This window comes from Neopsephotus bourkii, unplaced genomic scaffold (assembly GCF_033783945.1).
Source record: "Neopsephotus bourkii isolate Nb327-2 ecotype Australia unplaced genomic scaffold, CSIRO-AGI_Nbou_v1 NB_518, whole genome shotgun sequence".
Classification (NCBI taxonomy): Eukaryota; Metazoa; Chordata; class Aves; order Psittaciformes; family Psittacidae; genus Neopsephotus; species Neopsephotus bourkii.
Window position 1 is genome coordinate 192,094 of NW_026901019.1, and position 23,630 is coordinate 215,723.

General features: G+C 47.7%; 1 protein-coding gene across 1 annotated transcript; it reads left to right on the forward strand.

Annotated features, from left to right (window-relative positions):
- The first annotated feature begins 72 nt into the window (after nt 1-72).
- On the forward strand, nt 73-23,356 carry CAPN2 (calpain 2). Its single transcript, XM_061350457.1, is given in 20 exon segments — nt 73-320; nt 1,091-1,160; nt 6,850-6,968; nt 7,279-7,412; nt 8,275-8,443; nt 9,969-10,052; nt 11,532-11,617; nt 12,105-12,179; nt 12,391-12,551; nt 13,172-13,360; nt 15,870-16,074; nt 16,162-16,198; nt 16,940-17,005; nt 17,531-17,588; nt 18,555-18,619; nt 19,682-19,750; nt 20,303-20,381; nt 21,392-21,508; nt 21,981-22,039; nt 22,679-23,356. Coding segments are annotated over 20 exon segments (2,103 nt in total). The 5' UTR covers nt 73-83; the 3' UTR covers nt 22,703-23,356.
- Nucleotides 23,357-23,630: the final 274 nt, after the last annotated feature.

The following is a 23,630-nucleotide window of genomic DNA, read 5'->3' on the forward strand; positions in this document are numbered from 1 at the left end:
GCAGCGGGGCTGAGCACTGGCGACACTCGTGACACCCACCCAGCGGTGGTGGGGGTCAGGCCGAGCCGGGGCGGGGCACGGCGATGTCGGGGATGGCGGCGGCGGTGGCGAAGGAGCGGGCGGCGGCGGCGGGAGCGGGGCGGCACAGCCGTGCCGTGCCCTACCTGGGGCAGGACTTCGGGGCGCTGCGGGAGCAGTGCCTGCAGGAGGGGCGGCTCTTCCAGGACCCCTCCTTCCCCGCCGGCCCCGCTGCCCTCGGCTACCGAGAGCTGGGACCCAACTCCTACAAGACGCAGGGCGTCGTCTGGCGCAGACCCACGGTACGGCGGGGGTAAGGGGGGGGGGATGCTCGGTAGCATCGTTCAGCGGCATCACCGCGTCTTTCCACCCCACTCTCCTGTGCCTGTGCTCTTTGCGCTCCCCTTTCTCCCCCCTGGCTCGTTTCTCCGCCCCCAGACCCGCTCCCACAGCCTCCCCCGGCAGTACCGGGCGGCTGCGGCACCCTGGGATGGGTGTCCCTTTGCGCCGGGTCCGGGCTGGCGGGGGAACGTGCTCTATCTGGAAAACCAGCAGCAACAAAGCCGTTTGTCTCTCCATCGTGAGCAATCCCGGGGGACAGAGTGCTTGTTGTGGGGCTGTCACTTCAGATCCATGACTGTTTCCCTTAGCAGGGAGGAGCTGTCTGTGATGCGGGGGTTTCCTTCCCGAGCCCTCGCTCAGCCTGTGCTTGTGGCTACCGAAGCAGCCTTGTCTGGCCACGGGAGCCATCCATTGAGTCAGATGCATCCGGGATGCCTGGATGTTTCTTAAAGGCCTTGAGGTAGTCAGTGGTGGGGAGGTAACAGCAAAGTGGTGTGTGCACATGTTGTAAAACACAGTGGACCTCCTGGCACACACTGTGAAGCGAGATGGCTGCCCACAAGCTTTGGTCACTGTCCTCACTGCTCTTCACATGTCTGGTGCCCCACTCATTCCTGGCCTGCTCCATCTCTGCTGTGGTCAATCCCTTGTTTAAATCTGCTGCAAGTGGGGTTCTAATCCCACCCCTTACCTGTGGATATGTGTAACAAGAGGCTTATTTTGTTCCCAGGAGCTGTGTTCCAGCCCCCAGTTCATAACTGGTGGAGCCACGCGCACAGACATCTGCCAAGGGGCATTAGGTAAGCTGGAGGCAGAAAGCTGAGCTTCCCATGCAGGTGCTACCCCAGTAGCACCCAGTTCATACTAAGCTGTATGTAACTCACTCTAAATACATCCTGTTGAAACCTGCCACCTCTCTTTGCATCAAATCAGACCTTCCTTGCCTCTCCTGGGCATTTGCTGCTAGGGACAGTGTGTGTTTGGCCACTGAGCACAGCCTTACTGGTGCATTGAGCAGGGATGGCACAAACTGGTTTCCTGATGGCTCTTCTGATTGCTTTTAACTCCTTTCACATTCACATCCATGTGTCTGAGAGCAACCTGACTAACCTCTGCTTCGGAGAGCAGTTGCCTGTGTAGTGAGGCGTTCCTTTCCCATGGGAGAGAATTCCAGGAAGGACATCCTGAAACCTGGAAGCCTGAGGGGACAGCCGGAGGAGAGCAGCTTAAACTGGCTGTGTGTGCACAGAGCACAGCTATCCTGGTCTCAGAACTCTCTCCTGCCTTGTCTGCCAGAGTGTTTTTAGGCAAGTGCCTCTTCTCTCCTCCCAGAAAGCAGCGTGGAGGCTGTAAAGGAGGACAGCTGTGGGGATGCTCCAGGAAGTAAGATGGGGTGGAAGCAGGGAGGCTCCTATTTATCCTGTAATTGTAGGAAGAGGGTGACAACCCTCTTATCTAAAGACTAGACTGACAGCACGGCTGAGGGAAAGCCCTCGGAGTAGGGAAACATGACTAATACATGCTGTGTGTTGTGACTTTGCAGCAGGCTTGGCAAAGGAATAGAGTTCTGTTTGTTTGCTTTTCATTGGCATAGTATTAGCCACGTTGCAGCTTCTTAGTTTCTAGTCCTGATGCTGCTATTTGTGCTTTCATGTCCAAAAATAGAATGGATAGGGAAGCTTATTTCATGTATTTTGTGCTTGTGTTTTCTTTCACAAGTTACTTAGGTTCATGCTTTAATAACTAGATACAATTTGTGCAAAATGTCCTGACAATAAATAATACAGAGATTGTGAATTTAGTTCTCCTTGTGCACCAGTAGCATCTGTGACATGGATTAGGCTCCACTGTGTCATCAGTGAAGTCCTTGGCATGTCAGCAGCTTCCTTTGCATGTTCTCTATGTCTAGTGTCATGTCTCCCACCACTACTGTTTGGGTATAAGGCATGCCCAGTGTTTAACACACATGCCCTCTTTTTTTTATTGTGTAATTTTACTGCTAGAGGGTTGTTCAGCTTGAAAATAGAGTTTATTTTAATGCCATTTCAACATCTGGCATTCTGTAGAGATCCTGGTTTCTGAAAGCACTTAGTTGCTTTCTGCAGGCTTCCAGCCTTCTTATCCAGATGTGGCAGCAAGAGCACTGGGATGAAAGATTTGTGATTTCATTTTCACGTTGTGGGATTGTGGTTGCTAGTGCCAAACCTTGATTTAAATTGATGAAAGCGATTGTTGCCTTAATGGTCTTCGGACCAGTCACATGCTCTCATAAGGTTGCATGCTATCACCAAAGGATATGAACTGACTCCCAGTTGTTGTTTCAGGAGGCAAAATAATACCATTTATATAGGAGGATGTTAGTGTTCCAGGTTATATTACTGTTTTCACCACGACAAAGTACTGCAATGACTCATGCCACTATCTTCTTATGAATCTGGCCAGGATTTTGGTATTGTGTGACCGTTTAGTGGTGAGTAACAATTGGATGCTGTTGATCTTTTCTCTGTATGGCTATTGAGTTACTAAGAGCCTGTATTGAATCTCTTCCTTTTTACACAATTAGGATAGCAGATGTGCTTTACAAATGCTTTTTTATTTTTATTATGTTGCTCGTTTCCATAGGAAGCTTTTGTAGTCCTGTTTATCCTCCAAAAAGCTTGACAGCAGAGCAGCACACCTGTACCTACACGGAGATTCATTGCTGTTGTTAGCCTTTCAGAACATCTTAGAGTGCTGCAGGGACTGAGGAGGCATTCCAAGCACATGTTCCCATCACTGCTGCAACTGGTTTCTTGGCAGGTTACAAACCAAACAGCCTGGCTGATGAGCAGTGGTACGCATGTTCCTTTTAGCTCAAGAGTCTTTGGTCTGTGGGCCAGATGCAGCCTATACTTTTGTTTCGTTGTTTGACCTAGATTATGTGCATAAAAGGCATAGGTGATCATCAGGACAGAAAAGGGGATCTCCTCATCAAGGCAGCAGCTAGCTAAGTTTTCCAGACACCAAAGTGCTGCCCTTGGGCTTTGGATTATCCTCTATTGTGGTTTTGTTCCTTTGTAGGAGAAACTTTTGAGTATTTGGAGTTAGTTTTGCAGTGTCAGATCTGAAGGTATTTGGCTCAGAATGACAGCACATGGGACGTGGTGACTCATGACAGCAGAGGGGAGGAACCAAAGCCACCGGGGAGAGGAAGCTTATTCACCCTTAACCGCCTTCTTCGGAGGGGATGTCACCATGGTATCACAACACTGGGGTGTACACAGTGCGGTATCTCTGCTCTGCTGTTGAGACATAGGTGTCTCCTCCTTACATAAAAACGTGTGGAAAAATAATGAATAGGATGAATTTGGAAAACTAGATGTATGGGTTTCCCATGCTGGCAGCCACTCTGCTGTAAATGGGTTGCTGCAGCATCATGCTTCTAACCAAAACTTCCTGGAGTCTCTGGTATTAATGTAAATACATTGAGTAGTTGTAATTCTATGAGTGTTTTAAAGTAACTATATGTCTAATGGGCTGGTGTACGTTTTTCCTTTGACCCCATAGTCTCATGTGGGTTGTGCGGTGATCAGAAGAGCTGCCTTTTGCTTACAGTTCTCCAGGTGCTTCATGGGATGCTTTGCTTGTGTTTGCTTTCCACAATCTCAGTTTTAAGCCCTTATGGCTATTCTTGCCTTGCAATTGATTTTTCTTTTAATGTTCTTGTCTACAGCTGGAGGTTCGGTAATGCAGAGGTAGACACATAGAAATGGAAAATAAAACACTGATAACAGCAAAAAGGCAGCATGAAAGAGAAAAATAGTATTTGTCAATATAAATAAACTCACAGCCTGATAATATTGCCTTTTCTGGTAACCTTGTTCTGCCTATCGTATTGTGCACTTACAAAAGTTCTCCGTGATAAACATGGCTTTGCTAACACGCCTTTCAAATTCTTCATCTAGGGAACCTGTTTGATAGAGTCCTCTTGGACTTTGCTTCTCTATCAAAGGAAAGTCACTGTCAAGAGCTTTACAAAAGTACCAGTTCTTACAGTTAAGACTATTTGGTAGAGACCCTGCTTAGGCTTATTTAGCACAGGCTAAAACTCCAGGTGTTATCACAAGATCTGTTCTCATCCAGGCTTTGACTTGTCAGGTCTGCTTTTAGTGCTCAGTGTTCAGAAAGGGAGAGATACCCTGCCTGTTGAGCACTTCAAATGCAAAAACCAGAGGGTGGTGCTTCTCCCATATATGCTGCATCTGCCTCTTAATCTCAAGAAGACCTTGTCCAGAGTTGTGTGAGTTAAGATCTGTGTTTGTCTGGCTCCAAATTCTCCTTAGAACTCAGTGTAAAGTTCAACAGAGAGATTTTTCAACAAACTGTACGGATTCTGTCTCTTCTTGTCTGCCATAATGGAACAGCTAGAAAGTAAAGGAAATTCTTTATAAATTCTGCTTATGTGCTTAGAGGTCTTTTGGGGGTGTTTCTCCTCCTTGAGCCTCTGTGCTTATCTACAGGGGAAGTCTGACTCAAAAGATGTATTACAGCATTTAACGGTGTATGCTCTTATCTAGATGCCTGAGCAGCTTCTTGACCAAGACTTCCTGAGCTACTGGGCTCATGTTGAGTTGTTCCTTTACTCTTGCTGTGCTGCTCTCTGCCTGCCCAGCCCCTATCTTCTTTATGGAATAGAAAAGCTAACATCACTTTGGAAGAAGGGTAGGACAGCTGCCCTCTGGGCCAGCCTTGCTACTCATTTAAATCAGCACAGTTCTTGCGAGGTCAGTAGCGCTAATGTGAGATGCTCCAGGGTTCCCTTGGAATGGTTGAGTTTGTCTGATCAAGCAAGACTGTGCAATGTGAACTCTGGTTTGTGCTGGAGGCTGAGCAATTGAGTAGGGAAAAACACCTCCACAGCTGACTGCAAACAAGGAGCATAGAGCATTCCTTGGGCTGTTCCCACCCACCCTACAGAGCGTGCACAAAGGGCCTTCAGCTCTGCCTGCAGCTTTGTTGCAGAGTCCAAGGGTGGATGGTTTTACTCAGCTCTGCTGTAGGACCTATAATGTAAGGTTCTGAGGTTTTGAAATGAGTCTGCAATTTCACATCTTCCAATGTCCTTGCAATGTGAAAAGGGCCATGGGACAAATGCAATTTGTTGAGCTGCTGCTGGGGATCAGCTGAGAAAAACGAGGGGCAACAAAGAGGGAATTGCAGGTTGCCTGTGTTCCTCCTAAAGCTGAGTGGTGATGGGTTTGGGCCTGAGGGTGACCCTCAAAGAGCTGCTTTAGATTTAAATCTGCTTAAGAATTTCTCCCATTTGGATCCCAGCTTCTCACTTGTGAGCTTTTGAACCTTTTCTTGACCCTCGCTTCTCTAGGAGGCTGTATACAGCCTGCTGCTTCGCTGGCCTTTAACTTGCTAGCAGCCATGGATGGCTCATGGCTCTTGAACCTGCAGTCCTATACATGCTGCAGGACCATTTTGTGGGATCTGATGTGTAATATCCACCTCCCTGTGTTCATAAAGCAAGGCAACAGCAGACCTGATACTGGGAACAAGGGGGTTTATGTTGAGCTGAGATCAGCTGGGTCTTTATATCTCTAATCATCTTGTTAATGGGTTGCAGGAGGCCCGTGGCTGAGCAGGAAGGTAACCACTCTGTTAAACACTGGGTTCTGAAAATAAGTACAACAAATGGAGGTAATGTTTATATAGTTGTGGTCGCCTCCCTCTGCGTGGTAGGAGATGGTGTGGAAAAACACTGTCCAGACAGCCTGGGGCACTACCGTGCAGGCACTGCGTATGCTGGCTCTGTCCCAGGATGGGTGAAGAGGTGTGTGGGACTAGGGAACAGTGCCTGCCTTCAGACCCTTCCTGACTCTCTGGTGACTAGTGCCAGAGATGAGATGTGGAACTAAACAGAGAGGTCTCAGCAAGAGGCTTCGGAGATGGATAAAGTGAAAGGAGCTTCTGTGCTGTAAGAGGCTGGCAAGAGAGCCAAAAGGGAGCTTGTCCATGGGATAGGTCTCTGGATGGCAAGTCAATAGATGCTTATTAAACGTGGAGAAGGGAAGCAGCCTATGTTTGAGGAGACCGTGGCCTTTTGAGGAGAAACCAAGTCCTTGAGTACCTGTGTGTGCCCACAGGCCCTGTTCTTTGCTTTTTCCCCATGCTGCTTCCTAACTTGCAGACACCCCATTGAATATCAAGTTTTCTTTCAAACAGTCCCAGCATGGGGCTGTGTGTTGGTAGATCATAGAAAGCCTGCTTTTGCTTTGCTTTTATTACTTTGGTTTAGAGGAAACTTGCTCTGGAGATGGTGGGTGTTTGTGTTCGTGCGTTTCATCTGCCTTAGAGGTAAAGTGATGGGAGGGATCATCTCACCGCAGCCGAGGTGACTGTTAGCTCTAATGGATGAGCGCTGTGCAGTATACAAAACCTAAAGGATAAAGTTTGAATAATGAATCGTGAACAGTGTCTCTTTTCCCCTTTTTTTCATTACAGGGGACTGTTGGCTCTTGGCTGCTATTGCCTCTCTCACCCTAAATGAAGAAATTCTGGCTCGTGTTGTTCCCAAAGACCAGAGCTTCCAGGATAAATATGCAGGAATTTTCCACTTCCAGGTAGGTGAAAAACAGCCTCCCCCTTGCCCTGTGCTGTTGGCCAGGAGCCGATGTGGCTGGGTGGTGTTTGCTGGACACTCTTTGAGGAATATCAAAGAGCCAGGCAGAAAAACAGGCATCCAGGAAGGGTGATGGTGGGAGGAAGCAGGCGTCCATCAGCAGATCCAGCTGAGGACATGCCTCCCTGAGCAGGGTGGGCGAAGCTGGCTGTGAGGGGCATTGCTTCTCCTCTAGGAATGGGTGTTTGAATGTCCTGGTGACCTGAGCATGCAGCATGGGGTAGTGACGAGGGGTTTGTGTTCTCTTCCAGTTCTGGCAGTACGGGGAGTGGGTGGACGTCGTGGTGGATGACCGGCTGCCCACCAAGAATGGGAAGCTGCTCTTCGTGCACTCAGCAGAGGGCAGTGAGTTCTGGAGCGCGCTGCTGGAGAAAGCCTATGCCAAGTGAGTTGAGGCCAGGGTTTTACCCCATTCCCATCTCCCAGTGCCTCTGCTTCCTCACAGCATCCTCACCTGCATAGACACATTGAAAAGTCAACCTAATATATTAGTCTTTACAACTTCTGGGATACCCCACAACTGCTTTATTAAAGCTTTGCTGTCAGGTGATTGGGACAAACAGACAAAAGTATTGATGCAAGCCAAGAAAAACAGCTCTTGTATCTCATGGCAAGGCTGTTCCTAGAGTGCTGTCTTCTGTCACTGGGGCTTGGAAAGCTTTGTTTCATGTGCTCTACATGCCTGTGAGGGCTTACAGCTTCACTTAGTGTGCAAACCCACCAGTCCATGAGTCCAGGTCTCCATTGAAGGTGAAGATGCACAAATCTGAATTTCTAGTTTTAGGATGGGCATGGAGAAATTCTGCCATCTAGCATTACTCTTTTCAGTTGACTTCAGAAATGGAGCTAGTTTAGATCAGCTGAAAATCAGACCCATAATTGTTAAAGGGATTAAATGACTGTAGAACTATAGAGGCAAATTGTTGGGGTTTGATTTGTTTGAATTGTTTCCTTTTTGTCAAATAGTGTCCATGATTTTTGTCATTGATATGACTAAACCTACATCCTGCATACAGGATAATATAACATTTTATGCTGGGCTTTCCAAGCAGAGGTCTAAGAAGCAATGGAGGAGGTGTTCATAGCTGCTGGTGGTGCTGTTGAAAGTAGGAATGCTGTGACAGTTGGCACAAGTGAATGCCTCTCCAAGAGAAGAGGAGAATAGGGAACCTGATGGTTGTATGTGTGAGAAGAGGAAAATGGGGAGCTTGATGGCTGTATGTGTGTGTGTGTCCCTTTTCGTGCAGGCTGAATGGATCATATGAGTCTCTGTCTGGTGGCACCACCACTGAAGGCTTCGAGGACTTCACTGGAGGGATTGCAGAATGGTATGAGTTGCAGAAGGCACCACCCAACCTCTTCAGGATCATTCAGAAGGCGCTTCAGAAAGGCTCTCTCCTTGGCTGTTCCATCGATGTGAGTTGGTGGGCTTATTGCTGGACACTCTGCTCTTGCTGTGCTTGTAGGCAGCCGGGGGTGGACCCGTGCTCTGTCTGCAGGAGGTACACAAAGGATGCTGGTCCCCTCTGCTGTGGTTCTCTGCTCTACTTTGTGTCTGGAGAGTTTGACCAGAGAGTGTGACCCAGGCATGTGCCCTTCTGCAGGGTTAGGTTGAAATGTGGATTCATTAGTGTATGTGTAAAAGCTCATTGCTTCCCCTGTGTGTCTTCCACGAGACCTAGAGCTTTTGCTGTTTCATAGGTTGCTACTGGCAAATCATACAGGGAACTCATGAGGGATCCTGGTGTACATCTTTGGTCTTAAGAAAGCCTGTAGCTTGGCAGCAGGTTGGTACAGGCTGAATGGGTTTGGACAGAAAGCTGCTGCTAATGGCTCCTGCGGTCTGATGCTCAGAGGTGGCAACCTCCATCCCTTCTGTAGCCTGTTTGTCAGACAAATTGTACCAAAACATTCCCAAAGCAGGGAGGCTCAGGCTGTTGCCAGGGTTTTAAAAGGCTTTATGGGAAAACATTCATCGGAAGCTGAACCTGTGAGAAGGAAAAGGAGCTTTGGCCCTGCCTACAAGGATTCAGCATTGCTTTTGGCCTTACTGAAATGAGCCGAAGTATTGTTAGTATGATAATCACCCTGCTCCCAAATGAACATCTTGGTTATGTCTAAAGGGAAAGTAAATGATTTACAAGGACTCCATTTATAATATAAATATTATATATATATATCAGTTTATAATAGAAAACCTTTTTTTAAGCTTCAGATATGCTTGATTACAGATCACCCACTTTCTGAAATGGTGGGAAGGCAATGACAGCCATATGTTTCACAGAGGGTTAAGCGTTATAACAGCAAGATGTCAGGCAGTCACTTCTAAGAAGTGACTTTTCTCTATAGTGCTTATAGGCCAGGCTGCCCAAGTATTGTAACAGCTGTGGAGAAGTGAGGGGGTGATACTCCTTCAGGTATGAATGGCATCCAAAGTGCAGCCTTTTCCCTTGCTCACCTGCCCAACAGGTCTAGGGTGGTGGTGCTGGGGAAAGGAACCTCCCACCCTGCTGTGGAGTTGACCTCAAAGCAGAGTGCTGGGGCCTTGGTGTGTGATCCCTGGGCAGCCTCAGGCTGGTTACCCCCTGTGTCCCTTCTGGCCCCTCGAGAGCATGGAGTTCATCATGCGTATCCCCTTTGTACAGTGTTTGGTGTGGTGCATCCCCTCTCATGCGTCTCCAAGTGTTTTGGAGCCAGGAAGGATCTTTGCGGTGGTGCAGGGCTTCTGCCATGCACCCCATGCCGTAAATGTGGACCCTAGGACTCCAGCATTGCCACATGTGCTGCTGTCCCTGCTCTATCACATGGGTCACTCTCATTTCCTCTGTGCAGCAGCTAAACCATCCCTGCAGCCTCCCAGTGAGATTGGAGCTCTTGGAGGGGGAATCCTGGATCCCCTGTGCATGGGAAGCATGCTCATTGACTTTCCTTGCTCTTCCAGATCACCAGTGCAACGGAGTCGGAGGCAGTCACTACCCAGAAGCTGGTGAAGGGACATGCGTACTCGGTCACCGGGGCAGAGGAGGTAGGTGTGCTGCCCCGGGGGGCAAAATGCAGCCAGACTCATGCATGGTCCTGCCCAGTCACAAACACATCTTCAACGCTGCAGATTGAGTATCACCCGGTTTGCTGAATCGGGCTTTGTTCTCAATGGAGTGAATTAGTTGGTGGTTGTTGGATAAAAACATGACTTCTTTGGGGGTTTGAACAAAAACTATCCTTACTTTTTGGCCATAAGCACTGCTGTTTCCCAGGGAGCGGGGCCGTGGGAAGCTCTGCGCAGAGTGCACACTACCCTCTGCTGGTGATGGGTCCTGCAGCATGTTTCTCTATGGCAAGGCAGCACTGGTACCGTAAAGCACAGAGGGATGTGCGAGAGATGTGCGCCAGGCAAAACGAACATTACTGTCCCTACAGTGCCCGCTGAGCACCTTTCAGCAGGGCGCAGTGCTGGAACACAGTGTGCCTGCCCAAGAGTACAGGCGAGAGTGAGACAAAGGAAGCAGATTGTGGTGTCCTTCCACGGGTGTGATGCAGTTACTTCTCCATGAACTGTTCCTGCAGTGATCCCTGAAACTTCAGGGTGAGGTGCAGAGAGATGCTGACATGCTGCACTGAGGGGGATGCGCTTAACAGGCACGTTTACCTGTGTGCATGTTGTCCTCTAGCAGCAAAGGCAGCGAAGAGGGGCTTTGTTGACCTTGGTTCACAAAAAGCACAACTTAGCCAGGCTTTTCCTTTGGTGATCTGTGCAGGCTTTGTAGGGATATTCACTGTCAGGCACTGGGGTGTCATGCCTGGACTCCCTGCTGCTGCTCTGTGTGGTTTTCTTGGCTTCGGGCTGTAGAGGTGCGCCAGCTTCTGCCTCAAATTAGTACCATGTGCTCCACATAAGTGCTGGGTGTTCCCACTGGAACTCGTACAGCTTTGCTTGGCCTGGCCTCGGTGCATGCAGGGATCAGCAGGTAACAAGCCAGGGCCTCGGGTGCAGCGTGAGGAGGGGATGATGCTGCTGCACTGTGGGGCGTTCGTGTGGTCAAAAGGGTTGTGGCCAGACCAAGTATCCCATCTCTTGTAACAGGCTCATCTTATATAGGGATGGGGAAAAGGCATCTGAATGTGAAAAGGCAATTCATACGTGGATGATGACTTTAGAGAAGTATCCCCTTGTACCTGCTTTTTAGCAGTCCTGTAGCAGCTTTACGCTCCCTTTGCTGGAAATCGTATCAGAGGTAGGTTTCTTAGTGGCACGAAACAGACGTTTTGGTTATCATGAGCTTTGATTTGTGCATGCAATAAACCTTCTCTGGACAGGCTTGGGTGTGTGGAGCTCATTGCAGATCAGTTTGATTTCGTGTCTTTTGGCCCAGCTGAGTGCATACATTGTTATGTGTAGCACTGAGATAATCGCTCTGTTGTGTTCTTTAATTCCCCTAGAGAAGGTGGGATGGAGCACAGTGCTGAGTGCCCTGGGTAACTCTGTGTACGCTTCTGATCCCGTCAGGTGAAATTCCGAGGAACTGTGCAGAAGCTGATCAGAATCAGAAATCCCTGGGGGGAAGTGGAGTGGACTGGGAAATGGAATGACAAGTGAGTCAATGGCTTGTACATTGCCAGGAGGCTTTTACTGCAGGGGTACAACCGTGTGTCTGCTGTCGTCTGTCTTCTCCCTGCCTTAGATTCCTCTGTAAGTCACATCTGGATGTGATGCTCACTCTGAGCTCCTTCAAAGCAGCATCCCATCACTGTCATCTCCCATGTGGGCATCACAGTCTGTGGTGCCTTCCTGTAGCGTTCCATGATTTGGTTGGTGATTCCTAGAACCCTGTCAGTGTTTTCTGGTTATTTAACAGCCTGGACTCAGTGGTGAGCTTCCTTGGATGTTTAAGTGAGGTGTCTGATATCCCATGTATTTTAATTCTGCTATGGTTTGAGAGCTCTGGAGTTGCTATCAGCTAGATACTGTGCAGTGTTACAGTCATGTGGAGCTGTGAGAAGGTGAAATCCATGTGCTAGAACAGCTACGTTAGGGTTAAGCCTTACCATACCCTCTAATTGATGTGGGGTTGTCTTTCAGCTGCCCAAACTGGAGTGGTGTTGACCCTGAGGTGCGGGAGCGGCTGACCAGGAGGCATGAAGATGGGGAGTTCTGGTAGGTACCACTGGATCTGTGTGCAGGCAGGAGGGGGTGTATGTTCCTATGCTCTTTAGCACACAGAGTAACCTCTCCCGCTGCACTCTCCAAGGTGAGTGAGCAAATTCACCCCAAATCCTAGTGCAGGAGAGAAGGAGGATAGACCAGGTGGTGTATGGGAAACATGTCTGCCCTAAGCAGACGTTGCCAGTGGCATCGCTTCCCACAGGATGGCGTTCAACGACTTCTTGAGGCATTACTCCCGACTGGAGATCTGCAACCTGACTCCAGACACCCTGGCAAGTGACAAGTACAAGAAGTGGAGCCTCCTGAAGCTGGATGGGAACTGGAGGCGAGGAGCCACTGCGGGGGGCTGCAGGAATTACCCAGGTAAGACACAGGGAAACCTTTTATTCATCCAGTATCTGAAGGGGGCCTGCAGGGGTGCTGGAGAGGGACTCTTCATTAGGGACTGTAGTGGTAGGACAAGGGGTAATGGGTTAAAACTGAAACAGGGGAAGTTTTGATTGGATATAAGGAGGGAATTATTTCCTGTTAGGGTGGTGAGGCACTGGAATGGGTTGCCCAGGGAGGCTGTGAATGCTCCATCCCTGGCGGTGTTCAAGGCCAGGTTGGACAGAGCCTTGGGTGATAGTTTGCAGGGTGCTGGAACTGGGTGACCTTAAGGTCCTTTCCAACCCAAACCACTCTGTGATTCTATGATCCACTTGTACTTTCTCTTGGAGCTTCTGGGAGCTACTTTTGGGTGGCCTATGGAGGAGGATGTACCTAGGATGCCCAAGACTGATGTCCAAGAAGTGCAAGTGGGAAATGTGGCTCCCTGATAGGGTCCAATTGTGGTTGTAAAGGCTGGGGGGAGGCATGTTAGTTTTTCCTTCTCGCAGCTGAATTTGGAAGTCAGAGCCCCATCTGCTCTAGCTGACAGGTCTGTATCAGCACAGATGCTTCTAAAGAAGCCTCTGAGCAGTTCGCATAAATCCACTTTCCAGACACATTCTGGACAAATCCACAGTATTTAATCAAGCTGGAGGAAGAAGATGAGGACCCCGATGATCCTGAGAGGGGATGTACTTTCCTCATTGGCCTCATTCAGAAGCACCGGCGGAGGCAGAGGAAGATGGGAGAGGACATGCACACCATTGGCTTTGCGATTTATGAGGCAAGTTAAGGCAGTAGAGGTGCATGGGGGGAAAAGGAAAGCTCTCTCTATACACTGGGGTAGTGCAGTTCTCAGACTGGGCTTGGCATCAGAATTGAGGCAGGTTGAGGCAGACACCAGCTGCAGCAAGGGAAGTTCCTCTTGGATGTTCAGGAAATTATCCTCCATAAAACCAGCGGTGAAGCACAGGTACCCAGAGAGGGGATGGAATCTGCATTCATTATTATTGTCATGGAGATGTTCAAACCAAGGTCCTGAGCAATGTCATTAACTTTGGTAGTAGCCTTCATTCGAGTAGTGGGTTGGACCAGGTGACCTGCAGAGCCCTTTCCACCTCTATTCCAGAATGGAGGAACAGAAAAGCTATTTAAAAAATCAAGATTAAAAGTGCAGAAATCTGGTCTCTACTTGTCAGAGCTGTGAGCAGCAGAATGAGAGCAGCCATGGTAGGGATGTGACCATGGTAGGATGTGACCCTAGCTGGGGCGCCTGCACTAGCTTGGGGAGTGTGAAACCAGCAGCAGAACCAGTCAAAACACCTGTAAAACCCCTGCAGGATGAAGGGCCAGGGGTGTGTTTATGGTAACCCCTGAAGTAGGATGTTTTATGCAGAGCTGCAAAGCAGTGGTGCTTAACTGGCAGTGGAAATAGGAGTAATGGTCTTGCCTGAGGGATGCTCTGTATCTATAGGCAGTGTGTGCAGCTGCTTGCTTTCCCAGTGTCCCAGCTTGTCAAAGAATCTGCTCCCTGTAGGCAAATGAAGTGTAAAACAAAGCTAGGTCTCCTGAAGACATAAGGAAATGGAGAGCTGGATTATTGTCTTGCCCAGATGATGGAGAGGTCAAAGGGGTGGGAGGGTGAAAGACAAGGGGGGAGAAATAGTCGGGAAAGTGAATCTCCAGAAGGTATCACTGTGGGCTGCAGGGTGGAGGGGGTCAGCAGGGAACCATGACCCTGGCTGTGACTGTGCCAGGCTGTGCTCATGCTGCCTCCAGGAGGGACTTGGGAAGCTGAGCAGTCAGCATGGGGTGACATGGGCTCAGCGTTCACTTCCCCCTCAAACAGAGCCTTTTTATCGAGAGCATGGATGTTACCTGCTAACCAGTGGTGAAAAGGAGTAGCCTTGGAGCTGACTCAACCAGCAGATAACTTGTTCTCCTTTTCTTCTTGCAGGTGCCCCCAGAGGTACGTAGCATGCATTGGTGGGCAAGATGCAGAGCTGGGATGAATGGCTTGCGGGAAGAAACAGTTCAGAGGATCCTCCTTCACTGCAGGACAATACTGGCTGTACAGTCCAAAGTTTGAGTCCATTTATTCTGTATGGGGCCTTGAGCCCGTGATGCATTTCAGGGTGCCTTGGGTTGGGATAAGAGCAGTCTGTACTGCGGAAACTCACCAGGGCTGCTCTTCCATGGGTCTTCTCCCATCCCAGACCCATGCTTGCTGCCCCAAAGTGCCGCTGCTTTCTCAGGTTTGCACAGTTTGTTTGACACACAACCAATATTCCAGGGAGGTGTTTTATTCTCACTTCCCTGGGCACTCTTTATTGGTTTCCCTCTGTTCCTACCTGCAGGTAGCTAACCCTATGCCCTGGGGATGAGAGAGGTGTGCAGTGCACTGATACCTATGCAATATGAAGCAGGGCTGGAGACACCTCTGAGCTGTTGCTCCTCAAAGGAAAGAGTGAGGTTGAGGCTGTGTAACCTGAGAGCAGCTGGGGCGCCTTGCAGTGCTGGAGGCTGTGCTCAAACCAGCTGCTCTTATGTAAAACGTGGTTTCATCAGGAGAGGAAATGGTGCTCCCGGTTGATTGAACTTCTTGCATACCTTCTGCATGCCTGTCAGCTGCTCAGCTTGGCACCATAGTGGTCCAGAAACCTGATACCCATAAAAAACACTCCAGCTACAATCCCATGACTTTTTTTTTCCCCAAAAGGTGGAATTTTATCTCCCACTGTGACAGCAGGTCTTACAGGTTCTGCATGCTGAATAATCCAGGAGGATGGGAAGTGGTAGGTCTCTGAGCCTGATGTTTGCTTCTAGAGCTGAGATAACCCACCTGTAAGACCCTGTGCAGGAGAGTTTGTTCTGGAAGATGTTACACTGCTTTGATACTGCACAGACTATTGTTCTTGGAGCCCTCCATAAGCTGGCTCTTTGCTTTAAGGCAGCCTGACCTGTGAGGCAAGAGCTGAGCTACAGTGTCCTGGTGGCACCAGTTTGGGGACCAGAGGGACGGGTGGCATCTCGCTCTACAGAAAACCAGTTGGGAAAGAGCTTGGCCAATGTCTTCACACACCCATCACCGTCTGCAAAACATAAGCGTGACCTGAATGGCTGTTGAGGTGATCTGCAGAGCAGCCCAGGAGCACCACGGTGGGGTGCAGCCACCCCTTTCTCTTCCTTCATTCGCTTCTGTTGAAGCGACATAGCTAATTGCCCTATGTATTATACTGTTAATCTGTAATGCAAATACATGCAAATCATGGGGGGGTTTGTCTCTTTCTTTGCTTTTTCCCAAGTTTTCAGGCCAGACAAACATTCATCTGAGCAAAAACTTCTTCCTGACCAACAAAGCAAGGGAAAAATCGAACACCTTTATCAACCTCCGAGAAGTGCTAAACCGGTTCAAGCTCCCTGCAGGGGAATACATCGTCGTACCCTCGACCTTTGAGCCCAACAAGAATGGGGATTTCTGCCTGCGAGTCTTCTCAGAGAAGAATGCCAACTCCACGTATGTAGCTCTTTCCTAACCTGAAACTTGAAGGAAGAGCAACAGAAAAAGGATGTGATTTTAATACTGGTTTCTTTGTCTTTCTAGGATTATTGATGATGAAATTGAGGCCAATTTTGAAGAGGTATGTCTTAGTTTAAAGCACTTAAGTTGATTTTGTCATAAGTAAGTGGGGTTGGAGTGTGTCTGTTCCGAAGAACTGTTGTCCCACTCTGTAAAGGGATCTGTCAATATCCATAGTTGAAATGGAAACATCACAACCAGTAAGGGAAACGCATGTTTTCCTTTATGCAGAGTGGTGAGCTTGGGCTCCCCAGGAAGAAGGGATCAGGTACAATCTGCAGAGGTGACAGGAGCCATAGAAAATCAGTTCCCTTTGCTCTCCAGACAGCCGGGAGTGCAGCCCTTTAGCCATAGGGATGGTTTTGATGTGATATCGTTTCCATGAGGAAGTGGTGGCTCCATGTGTTTAGCCTTGCTGGAGCTGAGGGTGTTTTGCCTATTAATGCACCTACTCCCCTGCGTGATTCCCCCCCAGCATGAGAACTGACATTTTGCTTTCTTTGCTTTAAGTTAAGACATGGTCCAATAGTAACAGTAGCGATAGTGAAGTTCTGGATTTGGTAGTGATTTTTTAATTGAATACATTTTAATTTCAGCAGGAATTTTAAATTCTGAATTCCTGCAGTGTTTGCTGCGCCGGCATTTTGACTGAATGAAGATAAAACTGATTTAAATCAAAGCAAAAGTACTCTGTACCTTCAACTTTGCCATTTAAATTGTGTTTTACTAGGGGCAAGGAAATGCATGAAGTCCTTCTCAAGCACATTTCCTCCTTTCCATATTCTCTGTTTCTCTCTTGTAGACCGAGATCAGTGAAGATGACATCGAACCCAGCTTTAAAAAGCTTTTTGGACAGCTAGCAGGGAGTGTGAGTGTTCTTCTGTTGACATCTTACTGGTAGCATGAATGAGTGGGTAAGAGAAATGCCTCCCCCGGGATGGAGTTTAATCCTTGTGCTGACTCAGATCTCAAGCGTGTGCATAATTGTGCATGCAAAGATGTGTGTCGTTGCCCGTCTCCTTACACAACAGGTTTGTGAGCGCTCCTGGCAAGCAGTCTTTGCTCTCTTTGAACTTCAGGCTCGACTTTTATCTCTGTGGGTCCCTAATTCTGTCCTTTGGGCAGAGCATTTGGTGGATGGGGTGAGGGCTGGGCTGTGCCTTCTCCCCAGGCTGCTCTCACCTTGCCTGAGGGCTCAGCGTGCTGATGCCTGGGAGCTGGAGGTGCTCCTGGGAATGGGAGGTGTGGAGAGCTTACCCTGATTGCGTTTCCACCCAAGGGAAATTAACTCCAAGGGGTGTTTGAACTTGGCCACCTCGCCCAAAGGAGTCAGAGGCTGCTGATGGGCTAGATTCACTGCAGCTCACAGCGGAAAACCTCTCTCTTCCCCCAGGATGCAGAGATCTCCGCCTTCGAATTGCGCAACATCTTGAATAAGATCATGGCTAAACGTAAGTCCCTTTTCCAGTGGCAGCTTTGGTTGGCCAGCAGCAGGCTTCCAGCATGGCTGTGGGAGCACAGAGCACACCATTGACCTGGGCAGAGCAAAACCCTGGGCTTTGCCACAGACCTGCAGCTTGGGGCCATATGGCCACAGCCATGTGCTCTCTCTGCTGCTGCAGGGGGCTGCAGACACACTGGAGCTGAAGCTGTATTTAACAGGACACGTGCTTTGGCAGCATGCATATGGGTGCCTTTTATCCCTGCATCTGCTACTGGGGATTGGTTGCCAGGAAGATGGATGGATTTGATTAATGCTTTGTAATGATCCAGAGAAGGTGTTGCTGCTCCTCTAGTATTGAACCAGTCAGGATTCAAACTAGCCAGCCAAACAAGCCCAGCCAATGGTCTGGGGTGACCCTGAGGAGGAGGAGAAGGAACTTGGAAACTCTGGGCTTCTTTCTCTGTGTAGTGATTCAGAGCTTGGCTCTGCATTGTTTTCCCTTCCATTCAACAGTGCTCAAGAAACAAGTTCCTCTTTAAGGCTTAGCCTGGTAGCCAGGACTGTGTTACCTGCCTGTGTGCACCAGCCAGTTAGCAATGGTGTATTGCCAGTTACCATGCTTGATGTTCATCCCTTGCATGAAGCTACCTGCCACTGGTGTCTGTGGGTCAGAAGTCCATGCCTCCCTCAAAAGCCCTCCCTTGTCTTTGCAGGCAGACAATAAGGGCACGAAAGCTTCATCTCCATCTCTTGCTTCTGCAGCACAGCTACAAACTAAGCTAACTGGGCTGTTTGCTTGGAGAAATACCACAGCTAATGTTCACCCTAAGCCTCTTTGGTTGCAAAGGAAGCCACTGATGACACAGAGCAAATAAGGGCTGATGTGTATAGTCTGCTTATAGAGTTCATGAGCTATTTAGGAGGGTGCTGTGGTACAGCATGCACTGATAATCCTTTTGCTCTTTCTTTGCAGGCAAGGATATTAAATCTGATGGCTTTAGTATTGAGACATGCAAAATAATGGTTGACCTGTTAGATGTATCCTTTGAGGCTGTTCCTAGGTGATACTCTTCTGCCTGTGCTGAAGTAGGTGAGCTGCCTTTGCAGTGGTGGGTCCATACTGATGTACTGCTAATGACTTCCGAGGTGGAGAAGCTGGTTTTACCCTGGTTCCCCTGAATAAAAATGGTAGTCCTTGCTATTACTGCTAATCGTGGCACATGCATTCTCCCATTATCAGGCAGGACTGATCTGTGCTCTGGTTTACCAGGGGACAAAGCGATGTTTGTGTGGCGAAAAGGCATCTGGCTCTCAGCACAGCGTGGATAGCCTTGACTGTAGAGTTGGAACATGGACATCGGGGTGTATTTCACTGCACTGTTTGTCTGGAGTTAGTAAGGGCATTATAAAGCTGTGAGGACTTAGCAAATAGAATATGAGGAGACAAACACAGGAAGCAGAGACTTGTTGGATTTTAGGAGCTTTTTTCCCCTAAGAATAAGGGCACAAGTGTGGGATGGAGGATCAAGTCTAAGAATAGTTGTGTTCAGCTTCCTTGTGCAGTGGGAGTTGAATTGCATAGTTGGGAAAAGGGAAACTTACCAAAACAAAGCAATGCTCTGCTGTAATTTGTTGTAAAAGCCAGCAGTCTACAGGGACTCCTCAGTGGGGTTTGGGACCGATGCCATGACCAGGTTCTTTTGTTAGCTCTTTGTGCAGGTTCAAATAGCAGGCTTGGTTGTGGCTTTTCCTGTTTATAATCCAGACTGTAACTGCAGGTGTTGATCTAACTGCGCAGAACAAAATGGCATGGTCTTGGCTGTATAATACATGTATTGGGAACCTAGGGGTACCAAAATACCAAAGAAGATGCTTGTGAACAGTTTAACCTGAATCAATCATCTTGGTGTTTTAGAAAGACATCCTAGACAGCAACTGTGTGTTCAACAGGATGAGTCCTCCAGAGAGGACCTGCATCCTTTTAACTGTAGTGATCTTGTTTAAAGTATTAAGTCACAACTGCCTATGTAAGTAAAGCCAGCACAGGGAGGGGAAACCCCTTTTTCCTTGCTCCAAAGAAATTCCCTTAACTCGAACGAGAATGACGGGAGTGGTAAACTGGGCCTGAAGGAGTTCCACACCCTCTGGACGAAGATTCAGAGATACCAGGTAAGGTGCAACCTTCTTGGGAGGTGCAATCAGATGCAGAGGTGGCTGTAGACCGGTTTGCCTCTGACAATGCATACAGTCATGCATCCCAGAGCAGGGACTCTTTCTGCTCACCGTGCATCCGTGCCCTCAGTCTCCCAGGTTTTGTCCCTTGGAGTCCTGGGGGGGGGTGACTTCTTGTCCTTAAGTGAAGGGCTGAAGGGGAGGCTGCTCCCTTCCTGCCTTTGAGTGGTTTCTAGCTCGGATCCAAGTATGTTGAGCCTTCCCACCTAACAGGGCAAGTCTGGTGTCAGCCTTGCTGCTTTGGGTAGGGATAGTGCCATTTGGCACAGGCATCCAAGGAGTTCTCCAGAGTCTTCATCTGCTTTGGCTGTTCCCTTAAAATGAGTTTCTAAAGCCCCAATTGAGAGATAAGTGTAGTCCTTCAGACCGGTGTTGGAAACATTCCTAAGTAACATGTGGGCTGCGTTTCAAAGTGTTTCACTTCTGATGAAAGCCAAATCACGCTCTGAATTGTTCTCAAGTTTTGACTTTGGGTTTCGTGTTCCACAGAAAATTTACAGGGAAATTGATGTGGATCGATCTGGTACCATGAGTTCGTATGAGATGAGGAGAGCGCTGGAAACAGCAGGTATTTCTGTTGGTCTGTCCCTTTTTAGGGTCTATCAGTTTCATACTGGGTTGATAGATGCTCTTAGTTTTCTGTGTATCACTTGTAAGCTGTAGTCCCAGACGTGGAAGGCTGCTGTTAATGTAGCTGCTCAGCCTGGGCTCTTGGCTTTGTGTGGCAGCGTCTTGCCATGCAGGCACACTAAGAGCATCTCAAAGGAGTGACAGGACTGCAGTTGTTGTCTTCAGCAACCAGCTTTTGGAGAAGCACAAATAACTGCAACAACCTGGTCTTGTACCAGCAGACTGTTGTCTTTCAGTGAGTGTCTGTGGTGTATGGGTGTTTGGCATAAGCCTTGTAAAACCAGGATACTGTGACCTAGAGAATGGAAGTGGCTTGAGCAAGGGGTGATGCTCACAAGAGCATCATCATTAAGAATCAATTTGCTACTGCAACCACTGTTGAAAATCTGAGTTACGATGGTGAGCAAGGAGATGGAGGATATCCCAGAGCCATATGATCCCAAATTAACTTCCTCATCTGGGGCCATCTTCATGCCCACATTAGGGATCTCTGGAGCTTTCCCTTCTCGTCACCATGTAAGACGAGCAGCACATCTTTTTGTGCTGAAGCTGTCTTATCTAGTTGTCTTATCTACTCCTTGTAGATAAGAGACCCATTTGCCCACAGAAAGCCAATGCTTCATCTGGGATCTCTGGGGGCTGATTTTGGCAGCCACCTTGTTATACAGGGAAGGACCATGAGTTTGAGCAATTGGCCATGTCCTCTGGGAAACAGGAGTACAAGTGTGGGAGCACATGGAGCAGGAAGAACAGATGTGACTTAGCTCTAAATCACTGCCAGTACAGAAAGGGTCACTGGGAATTTCCCAAGCGGAGTCAATATTCCTTAGAGAATTGAACCCAAAGTAGCTAATTGAATTTCTGTCAGTGTGTAAGGTCGGGGCTTTGCCGGGGAGAGCTTTTTGTGTGTTCTTCTTACCTTTTATATCCTTGCCATCATATTTTTAGGGTTCAAATTAAACTGCCAGTTACATCAAATCATTGTGGCTCGTTTTGCTGATGAAGACCTCATCATTGACTTTGATAACTTTGTCCGGTGTCTGATTCGGCTGGAAACACTGTTCAGTGAGTACATGCTTTATCACTAGACAGACACTACTGCTTTGTGGTTTCAAGTCCAGGGTAAGTTATTCAGAAAACTCTGCGCTGGATCCAAGGCAACTTCAAGGCTGAGCTATAAATCCAGCAACCCAGTGTGTATGATCCTCCTAGATCTAGGAATCGGTCTTTTAGGCCAGACTGCTGAACTGGAGCCAGACAGTCCTTCATGCAAACAACTAAATGTTAGCTTTAAAAAAGATCTAAACACTTACAGATTGACTAATTCTACAGAATGAGGTATTGAAAGTGTTCAGTCTTATTCTTGCACATGAGCAGGCGATGACTTTATAAAGTGTTTCTTTCTGGTTTGGGGTGTAGACTGTTATAGTTAGACTCTGGAACTAAATTGCCTTTTGATCCTGAAGCGCAAGGATGGGGCAGGCTTTCCAATTAGTTCCTATGTTCATCCTTGTCTGTCATCTCTCTCCCATCACAGAAATGTTTAGGAAGCTGGATACTGAGAAAACTGGAACTATAGAATTGAACCTTGTTAATGTAAGTTCATTTAGCTCTAAACTGGTCTCTGCTCTTTTTGGGTGGGGAAGGCCGTGAAGAATAGAGTCTGTCCTGCTCCATTCTGACTGATCATATGTATTCATGTAAATGCTAGATTTATATACCTTGTATATTTGTAAGCAGCCTCAACAAAGGTTACCCATTTTAAAATGTACCAATATCCCATTGCTTTCTCTAACAAACCAACTTGAACCCGAAGGCACTCATCCCTTGTAGTGATTCTGATGTGTATGCAGGATTCTTCCCTGCCTTTTCTGTCAACAGCAGTGTAAAATGCAGGTGCCAGTAGTGACTCACAGTATTGACTGTATCTGCTGCTTTCTGCACCAAGACTGCCCTGAAGCAAGGACTAAGTTTGGAGACATACGCTTTCCTGCATGTCTTTGACTTGCTTATTACCCAAACATAACTAATTTCTGCACCTAAATGAGGAATGTGCAAACCATCCCAAAACTCTTCTGACTTAAATGAGAGATAAATTTAAATCATTCAGGAAAGATCCTAAAATGACTTTGGTAAGAACAGACTTTCTTCCTCATGCTAGAAATGGGAACATGCATATTTGCTGAGGTATTTTTACTAAATTTAACCTTTGGCCATTCTCCTCTCTCGTTACAGTGGCTGTGCTTTACTGTCATTTGAGGCATTGACATCAGCTTAAGAGAGCTCAAAAAGAGCAACATCAGGTGAAGATAACTGAGCAAACATACAGATAATATCCTAAAGGGAATGTGCCTTAACTTATACAGGCAACTTTTGCACACGTTTATAAGAACAAAAGTGTTCTACTTCAACAGAAGTAGCTGTAACCTCATTTTTAAGGGCTTGGCAGTTTTTACTATTATATAGCCTCTGTACAAAAACTTTAGTATAAAGCCTCAGTGCTCTGCTAGTATCTTTGGATTTAAGGTGTTTTACATGACTTCTGGAAAAAAGCTTATAGCTTGACAGTCTTGGTTTTTGTGTAACAGCTTCACTCCTGCATATCTAACACTGGAAAAGGGATAGCTTTGCACATCTGACTATAGGCGTTTAGGGGTTTCTTGTGTACTTTCTGTTCAAGCTCAGCATTACCCTGGTGAAATATTCCTTGAAGAATTTGAGTATCAAGTATGTTTGATCAATCTGAAGGACAAGTCTTTCCCTCCTGTCCATTTACGTGCCTGTAGCAGGAAGCTGCAACCAGACTCTTCCAAGGGAAAGCCCATGCTCTCAGGTGGAATTTTGAGCTCCTGTATCTTATTTATCTTCCTTTGATCTACAAGAAAGTATTTAAATAAAAACAGTAGAAATAAAGCTTGCAAGACTGCTGTTCCTTCTGAAAATAAGCACACTTCTTATAGATTAGATGTAGAGCCTTTTAAAGGGATAAAACAGCATTCTGAAGCTGGTGAGGCACTGACGGGCACTCTGGACATGTGTCAGTTAATGGAATGTTATTCAGCCTGATACTTTAAAATATTAATGCTTGAAAAACTAAAGGTTTCCAAGGAAGGTAATTGATGCTATGTACCCCATACCTGACCTATTAACATCATGAGACTGTGAGGAATTGTTTCCTCTTTCCTAC